This window comes from Phocoena phocoena, chromosome 3 (genome assembly GCF_963924675.1).
Source record: "Phocoena phocoena chromosome 3, mPhoPho1.1, whole genome shotgun sequence".
NCBI classification, from domain to species: domain Eukaryota; kingdom Metazoa; phylum Chordata; class Mammalia; order Artiodactyla; family Phocoenidae; genus Phocoena; species Phocoena phocoena.
This window is the reverse complement of record NC_089221.1, coordinates 114,170,778-114,183,385: the sequence shown is the minus strand read 5'-3', so window position 1 is coordinate 114,183,385 and position 12,608 is coordinate 114,170,778. Positions and strand designations below refer to the sequence as shown.

Genomic DNA, 12,608 nt, shown 5'->3' with positions numbered 1-12,608 from the left:
AACGTGTAATTAGTGACTACGAGAAATGAATCGTTTTGTGTTGGAAAGGATGGATTTGTTTTGAGAAGGTTCTTGGAGCGTTTCGGGGGGATCCTTTTATTTTTTTATTTTTCTTTTTTAAAGAAATCTCATTTCTGATGTGGATCCAGGAGCTTTTCCTTACATATTGGATCCCTGTATTTTCTGCAAAAATAAGTCTTGCTTTCCCAGTTCAAAAGTTATTTTCTCATGGCAAGATAGGTTCTTAGAAGATGCCTTAATTCTTTCAAACCGCAAGGCCATACAGTGTGAGATGCTAGATTGAATTTTTAGTAATAAGAGTTAAAGCATCCATTTATCAAGGGTCCTCTAGGTGTCAGGAACCGTATAGACATTTTACACCATAAACTCCAATCATTGCAACAGCCCCACAGAAAGGATTTTGTTGTTGTTGTTCCTATTTTAGAGAGGAAGAAACAGGTTTTCATGGCATGGCTTAAAATGTTCCCAGAAATACAGTACTGCCTTGGATAGCAAGGGATCCTGGTCCAACATGAAATGAAAACGATGCAGAATGGCACAGTGTTTATGTTCGCAGGCTTTGGAGTTAGAGAGACCTGGATTCAAATCCTATTTCTGTAGCTTACTGTAAGGACTTGTTGACTAAATTTTTCTGACCCTCTATTTTCCCATATGTAAAACTGGGATAATACATGACAGAAAGTTTGTTTCGAGGGTTAAATAAGTGCACATGAAGAATTTTGCACTGTGTTCTGAAATATTAAATGCTCACTAATAGTAACAAGTTATTATCACTACTACCTCTGGGGTCATTTTCTGGCTCAATCACTGTAGCTTCTGTACTAAAAGAAAGATGAGTGGGGAGAAGAAACAATAGATATTTGTTGTTACTGGTAAATTAGCTGGACATTTAATAGGCACTCACTAGTGGCATGAAAGGTTTGAATCTCAAATGTCCCTGTTAGATGGAAGCCACGTGGTGTGTATGACCACAGAATCTTCATGATCGGGTACAGCAATGATCTCCAGAAGGTTGGCCACTTAACACAAAACTTGAGTTGCTGCCCATATTCAATGTAGATTGTGTTACACAGATTATGTTACATGTAAATGTGGTAGGGAACCCCACACACACACTAAGAAATGGAGAGCCTTGTAGTATTACAAATCATCCACTCTTCATTTGTTGGTTTAGCAAATCTAGACGTTTTAGAAGCATGGGTTTGCATATTTTCCCCTCCATGCTGCTCAGGGTTCGTTAAGGAAAGATGAGAGAATCTTGATACTGCATTGAATACTTTTCTTAGGGCTGTGATTCAAACCACAGTATTGCTTCTATTCCTTTTCTGGAATAGAATAGGAATTTTCCTATTCCTATTGCTTCTAAAAGGACTTCTATTCCTTTTCTGGATTGTATTAAAGTCTCACCCATTAAAGTCTCACCCAACCCAAAGCTTTGCAGTTTATTGCCCTTGCATTGTGGTTCACCCGGTACCCTTGAAATCTTTTGCATCTCAAAGGGTTGGCTTGTGCCCCAGTTATGGAGGCAGAGCGCCCTCTAGTGGTCAGCCAGGCAATGGTTCCCTTCCAACCTCCACAGCACCAAGTAGGCAGGTGTTTTTCAGGTTATAATAGGGCAATTTTTCTCCTAGAAACAGCTCCAAGGGGAAGAAAATCCCTTGTCTGAATCATCAAAGTGCTGTTTGCTTTTACACCCATCAAAATTCTTACAAGTCAGTCAAAGTAGAGTACTGTTCACTAAAAGTCCTGACCGGGTCACCAGGGTCTGACAACAGCTAAATCTATCTTAATATATTGATTATAGGAATGGCTTTTATTATTACGAATGAGGTTTAAGATGATAAATTATAGGGGAGAGAAAAAAGGAATTCCTTTTGGCGTCTGTTTGAAGAATCTGAGTCCTATTTCATGTTATCCAAATGTGTTATTTATCCACGGAGGGCAACAGATATATTGGAAAAATACATTTGTTCCCCTTACTTGTCTTTGAGTTTTATGACCTTGATGAGAACATAAAGTCTATAACTTTATATATTTCTGCATATAATTTAGAATGCACTACCTGAAAGTCTGTGTCAAATGGAGGCCTGGCTCCCCTTACTAAAGATCTCTCACTGCTCTTTATGATTATAATTGTTTAACAGAGTCTAGCTTTGAAAATAAAGAACAAAATTCTTCTCTTCCATCTCCCTTGGGGTGCCAGGAATCACTATGTAATATCCTTGCTATCTGCATTTACCTGGCTCTGAAAAGGACCCCATACCCCAAATCCAGTCTTTAGAATGTCAGTAATAATACCTCCTCTACAGGGCTGTTGTGAAAACTGCAGCTAATATAAGTGTAGGGGCTAATTTAGGTTTCTCTATGTTTCTCAGTTTAAGTTTCACTTAGTATTTCTCAACAGGGGCACAACTGACCTGTTCAGCAGGGCAGTTCTTATGGAACAGGTCTGTCTGGAGCATTGCAGGATATTAGCATCCCAATAAGACTCCCACCCAGTCGTTGTGACAACCACAGATGCCCACACACACACTCTGCCCCAGGAGGAAGGTTCTCCCCGCACTTGAAAATCACTGTATGTCTTGACACATAGAAGGCAGCTTATTAAAGAAAGCTGCTGCTCCTTGCACCATTAGAACTACAATAGAAACACTTACAGGTTTGCTCTGCTGAAGGAATATGTACCCAGGGCAGCTCAGACCCTCACCAGTGACCACAAGCAGAATCTCCCCAGCACAAGACAGGTCCCAGGACTCTTGCCACCTGGAACAGGGAAGTCATAGCAAACCTGGACGACTGGTCACCAGTTTTGGGGCCTTAGCTCAGTCAGGGAGCAACTCACAGATACACACTGCCTGAGGAACCAAACCCAAGAGCATTTTCTCGGGCAAGAACCTTCAGATTCCTGGCCCCCGTGTGAGCTCATTTGTTCTGATTTATGGCTAAACTTGTGGTTAGGATTTCATTCAGCCATTTAACAAACATTTATCAGCACCTGCTGTGTGCCAGACCCTTGTCCCCCAAAACCCCTGAGTGGCCTGCAATTTGTTTTCCAGCTAAGCACTTTACATAGATGATTTCATTTCATCCTCACTACATTGACATTATCCCCAATTTGCAGATGGGGAAAATGAGGCTTAAGAAGTTAATTGGACAGCCTCTTCAATAAGCGGTGCTGGGAAAACTGGGCAGCTACATGTAAAAGGATGAAATTAGAACATTCTCTAACACCACACACAAAAATACACTCAAAATGGATTAAAGACTGAAATGTAAGGCCAGACACTATCAAACTCTTAGAGGAAAACATAGGCAGAACACTCTTTGACATAAATCGCAGTAACCTTTTTTGATACACCTCCTAGAGTAATGAAAATAAAAATAAACAAACTGGACCTAATTAAACTTAAAAGCTTCTGCACAGCAAAGGAAACCATCAACAAAACAAAAAGGCAACCCACAGAATGGGAGAAAATATTTGCAAATGATGCAACCAACAAGGGATTAATCTCCAAAATTTATAATACAAACAGCTCATGCAGCTCAATATCAAAAAAACAAACAACCCAATCAAAAAATGGGCAGAAGATCTAAATAGACATTTCTCCAAAAAAGACACACAGATGGCCAAAAAGCACATGAAAAGATGCTCAACATCACTAATTATAAGAGAAATGCAAATCAAAACTACAGTGAGGTATCACCTCACACAGGTCAGAATGGCCATCATCAAAGTCTACAAATAATAAATGCTGGAGAGAGTATGGAGAAAAAGGAACCCTCCTGTTGGTGGGAATGTAAACTGATACAGCCACTATGGAGTTTCCTTAAAAAACTTAAAATAGAACTACTATATGATCCAGCAATCCCAATCCAAAATATATCCAGAGAAAACTGTAACTTGAAATGATATATGCACCCAAATGTTCATTGCAGCACTATTTACAATAACCAAGACATGGAAGCAACCTAAAAGTCCATCAACAGAGGAATGGATAAAGAAGTGTGGTATATATATATATATATATATATATATACACACACACAATGGAATATTACTCAGCCATCAGAAAGAATGAAATAATGCCATTTGCAGCAACATGGATGGACCTAGAGATTATCATACTAAGTGAAGTAAGTCAGACAGAGAAAGACAAATATCATATAACACTTATATGTGGAATCTAATTTTTAAAAAAGATACAAATGAACTTATGTACAAAACAGAAGCAGACTTCTAGATATCAAAAACAAACTTACGATTTCCAAAGGGGAAATGTGGAGGGGAGGTATAAATCAGGAGCTTGGGGTGAACATACACATACTACTATTTATAAGATAGATGACTGACGGGGACCTACAGTATAGCACAGGGAACTCTACCCTGTGATAACCTATATGAGAAAAGAACCTAAAACAGAATGAATATCTGTATATGTATAACTACATGAATCACTCGGCTGTATACCTGAAACTAACACAACACTGTAAATCAACTATAGTCCAATAAAATTAAAATATTAAAAATTTTTTAAATGACAATAAAAGATTTTAAAAGCAAAACAAAAAGGTTAATTGACTTGCCGAGAGTCATATTTTACATACAGCCACTGCGTAGAAAGGGCACTTTCGACCTCAGGTCTGTCTGACTCTAAGTCTGTGTGCCTCCCCACCACCTCCTTGTGAATGGGACAGCCCCTGCTTGTGGAGCTCAAACACTGGGAAGGAAGATAGGATAGCAAGCAGCACGGCGAGTGCATGACAGGAGGGCACACGGGATACTGTGGGAGCAGCAACGGGTACAGGGAGGCTGCCCCAGCCTGTGGGGGGCACAGAAGGCTTCCTGAAAGAGATGACACCTGAGCAGAGTCTTGAAGGGTGACTGGGATTGAAGTGACGGGAGAGTCCAGGCAGATGGGCCAGCATGTTCCAAGAGGGAGGGTGGCACCTTCAATGCATTAGGATTAATTTAAAGACAAGGGCAGGAATGGCAAGGGATGAGGTTAGAGGCCTCTAAAGATGCCTAACTGGTTTCTCTTCCAGAGCAGATCCTGTTGCCCAGTGAGTAACCCAGATTGTTTCCTTTTAGCCAGGGACAAGTGGTGGCCTTCAGACCCTCAGATCATATCGGAAGGGCTGTATGCGATAGCTGTCGTGCTGAGCTTCTCTCGAATCGCGTACATCCTGCCAGCCAACGAGAGTTTTGGGCCCCTGCAGATCTCCCTGGGGAGAACTGTGAAAGATATCTTCAAGTTCATGGTCATTTTCATCATGGTATTTGTGGCCTTCATGATTGGGATGTTCAATCTGTACTCCTACTACCGAGGTGCAAAGTACAACCCAGCGTTTACAACGTGAGTACCCCTTTGCTCTCTCCTAAGGGGCTCTCCGGGCTTCCCAGGGATCCTTGGCAGCCTCTTGCAAGTGTCTCCTCACAGAGACTCAGGTTTCCTTGGCATTTCTAAAGCTTAAAGGCAACTTTATTCAAGGGCGGTTTCGAGTTCAGGTTCTGGAGTTGGAAAAGCAGAAGGGCTGGGTTTAATCCTCACTTTGCCACTTACATGCTGTGTGGCCATGAGCATGTTCCTTAACTTCTCTGAGTCTTAGTTTCCTCATCTTTAAAATGAGGCAACTAATAATACCTGCTTAATAGGGACAGTGTGAGGATTCAATGAGCTGATTTAGCTGCCACACAGTAAATTAAATAAATGGGAGGCATTATTACTATTATGATTGGCTTAGCTATGTTACCTAGAAAACAAAGCCCTGGGCAGGTCTTGCATGCCAATATTTCACTGGAGAGAGGGAGTTGTAATCCAAATGAAATAAGATCAAAGGAAAAAAGAAAATGGCGTGTGGGGGGGGCAGGGAAAGCACATAGAGGTTGCTGACCTGGCCACCGTCTACCAAGGCATACAACTTGGTCACCACAGACTTCTACAGTGAGACATATAGTACTACATCTCAGAATAGCCCATCAGGATAGAATTAGATAATTTATCAGCCAGACCTTTTCCATCTGCTGTCTTTTGTCTTTCATTAATCAAATTCACTCCACAGAACATTAGTGTACCTACACTTCTAGGTCTGCCCCCGGGGAAGCCGTATCTGCACAGCATGGGAGGTAGGTCTGCCTGTGGGCACAGGTCAGCAGCTCTCCATGCCTGACTTGGCAAACCAGTGCTGTGCACAGGCACCGAGCAAGTCCTGCAGGACCACGTGCCTCAGAAGCAGCAGGGAAGGCCCAGGCGAGGGAGGCTAGAGGCACGCGGTGTGACTGAGTGACAAGGCACTGTCAGGCCGACTGACTCCGGGGTCCCGAAGGAGCTGCCGCAGGCAGAGCAAGCAATGCCAAGGCCTCCCCCACGGGGTGGTGTCGGAGCTCACTGAGCCTATGTCCACAAAGACCCAGCGCTCCTCCCCTCTGGGGGATGCCAGGGGGTCTCCTGGAGGGCCATCAGTAGCAGTGAGCAGTGGTCTAGTAGAAGGATCTGGCAAATCTGAGTTTACACTGGCATCGGCATTTCATAGCTAATGACCCTAAGCCAAGTCACTTGATTGATCTGAGCCCCCGTGCCCTCACCGGCAAGATGGAAATAAGACTTCCCACCCTTGTTCATAAATACCTTCACACATAAACGAAGGGATTCTGTAAAGTGCCTGAAGCTCAGAAGCGTTTCCAGTCCAGGTCCTGCCCCAGGCTCACCTGGTCCCAGAACTGCTCCCTGCCTTCATCAGGCTCCCGCCCAGAGTCTCGAGGGAAGGACAGTCAGGTCTCCAGACACAAGCATGGCAGCTGGAACCCACAGGGCTAAGCATTTGCCGACACGGGTCCCCAAGAACCCCTGAGCGGCCTGGAATTTATTTTCCAGCCAGTGACAGTGGCGGAGCCGTACCGTGCAGGCTCCTTGAGCAGGTCCCACCTTGCAAGGGGCCTCCACTTGACCCTTCTTCCAGAGAAATCACCCTTCAAGGGACGGTCCATGACTCGAAGAACCCAGACCAAGTGCGATGGACCCTGTGCCCCTCAGCTCAGAATCGTGGACAGCACTGCCCTGCCCGAGAAGAATTGCCCAGAAGGGTGGGCCTCTGGTGCTGCTGAAGCACAAAAGCTGTTACTCTCTGAGGCAAAGAAGTAGTCTGTGTTCACAGAGAACAGGTGCCTGGCCAGCGCTGAGAAATGCACCCGGGGGGTGCCTGGCTCTGTGTCTCAGCACACCACACACCCCTGGCTCAGACAGACTAGGTTTCAGTCTGAGCTCTCCTCTTACTGGCTGTGTGACCTTGGGCAAGTGTTTAACCCTCCTGGGCATTCATGTCCCCAGCTCTGAAGCGAGAATACCAAGACGGCCAGGTTCACAGGATTGTTGTAAGGCTCCAAAAGGAAGAAATCAGATTGAATTATAGTGCTTGGCAGATAATAAGCCTTCAATGAATAGTAGTGATCATAATGGAAATGATGAGTAGTAAGGAGGAGGGGGCAGGATGAGCTGTAAGAAAGGACACCTGGGGACCGACCGGCTCTATAGGCCCTTTCTGAACAGGGGCCTAGCCTACCAACTGTCCACCAGATCAGGCCAAGTGCGTTAGTGGATCAGTTGGACTACTTTATAGCACTCCAACACTCAGTGGTTAACTGCTGAAGGAATGAAATAAGCTTGAATCACCCCAAAGCAAATTTGCTCTGGATCTGCTAGAGGCAAAGCTAACTGTACACACTCAGTGTGGGATGCATCGTTTATTGATGTCAAGATGTCAGTCAATACACAAAGACTCTCACCCTCTGTGGTAAGCCCCGATGTCCCTCCTGTGTTTCCAGTCTAGCACGATGTCTTGTACATAGCATTGCTCACTAAGTGCTTCGTAAACAAGAATGAGGGAATCAACAGGAGAAAGGAAGCCAGATTCGAGGCAGTAGGATAAGCAGTTGACTAGGAATCTGACCACGAGGACCCCTCTGTCCCATTTCTCCTACCCTGGGTGTTCTGTGCAATCCCCCTTTGCTCCCCCTACAAGGAGGCTGTACTGTCAGCCCACAGTCCCTCCGAAAGTTGGTAGCACGACACATGAAAAAGGTCATGACTTAAGAGCAGGGCTGTCCAGGCCACAGTTCTCAGCTGGACACAGCACAGCCAATCTATAAAGGGAGTCTCTGGGATCAGGAAAAGTCATGGGGAAAGGTAACAGCAGGAGGAAGGGCCAAAGCAATTGGCTTGTCCCATTGCTGGGAACTGAATGGAGCTTTCTAGACGTGAGAAACCCAACCAAAGAGGATTCAGGCTCTCCAGGATGGGCAAGGGAGAGAAAAAGGCAAAAGCAAGCACAGTAAAGAAAGGACAGGATATCGCCTTGGCAACTCCTAAAATGGGATGTGAAGCTGTGAATAGGATTTGATTGAACAGGAAAACAGTCAACAGAGTGGTGAAGTGGAGAGGAAAGAATGGATTTTTGTAAATGTCATCTCTTACCTTTTGACTGCTCTCTGGAGATATGGCCCCCCACCCCCAGCCCCCAGAGATCTTTGATAAGCAAAAAGCTTGAGGGGGACTCAGAGCTATTCTGAGTGCCAGCAATGTTGGTGATGAAGTCCAATGACTCCCTTGGTGAATGCTACATAACAGCCCACACCCGGGCCACCCTGCCCAGCTCAGGATCATCCCTTTGGCCCACCCCCAGGGCACCCTCTGTCTGTGTGTGGAATTTAGAGCTTTAGGGTAAGATGGTCCTCTCATCTGCTTCTATAGAGTCAGAAGACTCAAGGCTACAGAAAGGAAATTTGGGCTGGAACACACTGTGGGTACTCTTCCCCTATCTTTGCCCCCCTCAACCCCACCCCAGCCATGTTCAAGGACAGCTTGGGTCCCTAAGGGAGTCCACTTTGAAAGTCAGCTGTTAGGAACCAACAGACAGCTAGCTGTCTCACAAGAGCCCTGTTCACCTAGGAGTGTGGGCCCAGGCCAGCTCACAAAAGCCAGTCCCACCCGAATCCCACTGAGTTATAGTCCCGTCCCAGACGGAAGGGGGAGAGACAACCTGGGACAAAAGGAAAGAGAAGAAGAAAGGTTTCTCCACCAGCAACAGACCCACAACCCTCAGCCAAGCCCTGCCCTAACCACCAGTGTGTTCCAGTTCCAGAATCACCACACCTCCCTCCCCACCCCCAAATTCCCATCCCGTCCACCTGGCAGACCTCAGTGAGGGGAGGTAGAGGAAAACAGACAGATCGAACTAATTCTGCCCAAGGCATGAATAAACACACAGTATGAACAGTCTTCATTGAGACCAGTGTTCCGCAGACCACACCAGAATCATCCAGGGAGATGGCTAAACCTGAGTCTTCCCGGACCCCACCCCTCAGAGAGCCTAGTTACCTCCTTTCCAGGTAGGCCTAGAAGTCAGCACAAACAATCCACTGGGGGATTCTGATATAGGTGGCCTTAGGACCACACAGTGAGAAATGCTGATCTGATTCTACCTCATCATTACTCAGATGGGGAGACAGACCACGCTCAGCTCTGCGCACTGAAAAACAAAAAGAGCTCGTTAACCTGAGTGAGTGTGTTATTGATAGGATTTCAAGCTCTGTGCAGTCAGAATACGTAGCCAGATTCCAGCGGAGAGCATGGTCTGCAGTCAAATCCCAGGAGCAGTTAGGAGGCAACTTTCCAGCCTCCTCTCCCTTCAGAACCAAAGGTCTGGTTATGTTTCACAGCTGCTTCAGTGTCGGGGGCTGGCGTGAAGGGAGGAGCAGGGAAAGGGGCACGTGTGCGCACGGGTTATTGGGTGGTGAGCTGGGCCTGCCTGCGCGTGACAGATGGGCACCAGCTGGCAGCTCACTGTCTCTAAGTCACTTCTGTTAGAAACTGCAAATGGCCAGAGGTGAGGAGGAGAAGGTGTGCACACTAGTTTTATGCCCCCAGAGTATAAAATCGAAGTGTCCTGAGACGGGGGTAAGGAAGTAGAGGTGAAATCGCCTGAAAATGCATTTTCTTTCAAAGAGTCTTAAAGTTGTCAATTCCCACTGTTAGAAATTTTGTTCTTATTGGGAACATACCTTTGATTTTTATCACGGAAGTCAGTAGACAAATAGGATTTGCTTTTTGCAGTTTTGTGTTGCAGCCACCTTTGCTGGAATGCACATGTCCCATAGGCAAAGGCTTTCTGCTTAGAGATCATATGGAAACCTTGGGGTCCAGCATTCTAGTTTCAGTGTTGGAAAAACAGAGACAAAAATCCTTGGCTCACTAATGAAATACAGCTGGGTGAGAATGTGTAGGAAAAGGGTGGCCTTCCCTATACTCGGACTGGTGACCATAACAGGACAGGTACACAAAGAAGAATGGGAGGGGCTGGGGGCAATGAGGGGACCCAGAGCAGGGAAGTGAAGGGCTCTCTAACATAACCCAGGATGGGCTCCTGGTCTTCTCTTTGGGTGAACTTGGCCTCCCCCACTTAATTTTGACTGGAGATGAAATGTAGGCCCTGGGCTTCCCTGGCGGCTCAGTGGTTAAGAATCCGCCTGCCAATGCAGGGTACACAGGTTCAAGCCCTGGTCCAGGAAGATCCCACATGCTGTGGAGCAACTAAGCCCGTGCACCACAACTACTGGACCTGCGCTCTAGAGCCTGCAAGCCACAACTACTGAGCCCGCATGCTACAACTACTGAAGCCCGTGCACCTAGAGCCCGTGCTCCGCAACAAGAGAAGCCACCGCAATGAGAAGCCTGTGCGCTGCAATGCTCATCACAACTAGAGAAAGCCGGCATGCAGCAACGAAGACCCTACCCAGCCAAAAATAAATTAAAAAAAAAAAATGTAGGCCCTGACCCTCAAAAGATGATCCCAGCCAATCTTTTCTAAAGGCTGTTGTGGAGTCAGCTTCATAGCATAGCCGGGTGGAGACATTGCTAATCAAAAAATACCTCTCTTAAGGTTATTCCGTTCCCCAGGGATCATTTTAATGGAAGGAACTTCAGCAGTGCTAGGCAAAATTAGAAGCTTCTATTTTCCATGACAGTCATGGAAAATTTCCATACCCTACAGAGAGACTCATATGCATACCAGGGGCAGAAGGCACTGACTCAGCTCCACCCACCTCAGTGGGGCTGCAGGAAAGCCAGTTCCTCCTTCCAGTGAACCTGGAGATGGGCACTGGGGCTGAGGCAGAGGCTCCTTGAGACTCTGCCCACACATACACCACCCCAGGACCACCGCACCACCCTGCTGTTGAACAACTCATGACAGACACATGATCTGCCCTCTCGTTTAATCCACACAACAACGGAATGACATAGATACTACTACCCAGAACCTGAAGCTCCGTGAGATATTGGACTTGCCCAAGACCACAGAGCCAAAAGAGGATTTGAACCCAGATATGCATGGCTCCAAGCCTGTCGTCCACCTTTTTACCTGAAATTCCCCCACTCCCATACCAGGGCCTATGCTCTAAGGTAGAAGCTGAGTGCCTTTAAAAGTTGGGTCACTTTCCTGTGACACTGAATTCTAAAGAATAGCATACTAGATGCAGATTTTGATTATCATTGAGAACCTGATGATTCTACATCTCAAATCTCAATAACCAGCCTGTGATTGTCCCCTGGGTAAAGCAGGTTTCTCTTTCAAAGTGTGCTCATTCATTTGACAAACATTATGAAGCAGCTACTCCATGCCAAGTTCTGTTTTGGCCCTGGGGTCATAGAGATTAATAAGACAATCTTCCCATCCCTGAGGAATGCACAGACAAGTAGGGAATTCCAGAAAAAAAAGGGGGGGGGGTGCATCAGTTATTTTACACCATGTGATCATCATCAAAGGGTACTTGGGCAGCACGGTGAGGAGGGAGCACTGAACTCTGCCTGGCAGGGTCAGGGAAGGCTTCATGGAGGGGGTGACCCTAAACGGAGGGTCTCGGAGGAGGGCACTCCAGCCTGTTTAAGGTAAAGGAGCAGGGCATTTTTAAGTGAAGGAGAAAGCAGCTGCCTCATTGCCCAGATATGGATTTGTTCAGATGTTTCAATGCCTCATAATACGTGAAAATTTTCTTAACAACAAAAGCCGCTTCCAGTGGCAGGGTCTGGGGAAGGGACAACAAACACCATGTCTGGCCACAAAGGTGGCAAGAAGAAGCCCCTAAAGCAGCCCAAGAAACAGACCAAGAAGATGGATGAGATAAAATATACATGCAGAAACAGAAAGAGGAGCAGAAGAAACTCTAGGAGCTAAAAGCAAAGGCTGAGGGGAAAGCCCCATGGCCAAGGTGCAAGTAAGAAATCTGCCCAAAAGTAAGCTCTTCCTGGGCTTCCCTGGTGGCGCAGTGGTTGAGAATCTGCCTGCCGATGCAGAGGACACGGGTTCATGCCCCGGTCCGGGAGGATCCCACATGCCGCAGAGCGGCTGGGCCCGTGAGCCATGGCCGCTGAGCCTGCGCATCCAGAGCCTGTGCTCCGCAACGGCAGAGGCCACAACAGTGAGAGGCCCACGTACAGAAAAAAAAAAAAAAGCATGGTCGGATCTGCCCTCAGCAAGAGCGCTGTGGCAACGGTGTGAAGGATGGGTTGGAAGGGATGGGAGAGGATGGGAGGGGA

At 46.4% G+C, this 12,608-nt stretch overlaps 1 protein-coding gene across 1 annotated transcript in view; it reads left to right on the top strand.

Annotated features, from left to right (window-relative positions):
- TRPC7 (transient receptor potential cation channel subfamily C member 7) overlaps positions 1-12,608 on the top strand; it is a 142,278-nt gene that overhangs the window by 106,087 nt on the left and 23,583 nt on the right. Inside the window, exon 7 of the mRNA XM_065873127.1 lies at positions 5,111-5,375. Coding sequence (XP_065729199.1) covers positions 5,111-5,375 — 265 coding nt within the window. The remainder of the gene's footprint in view (positions 1-5,110; positions 5,376-12,608) is intronic.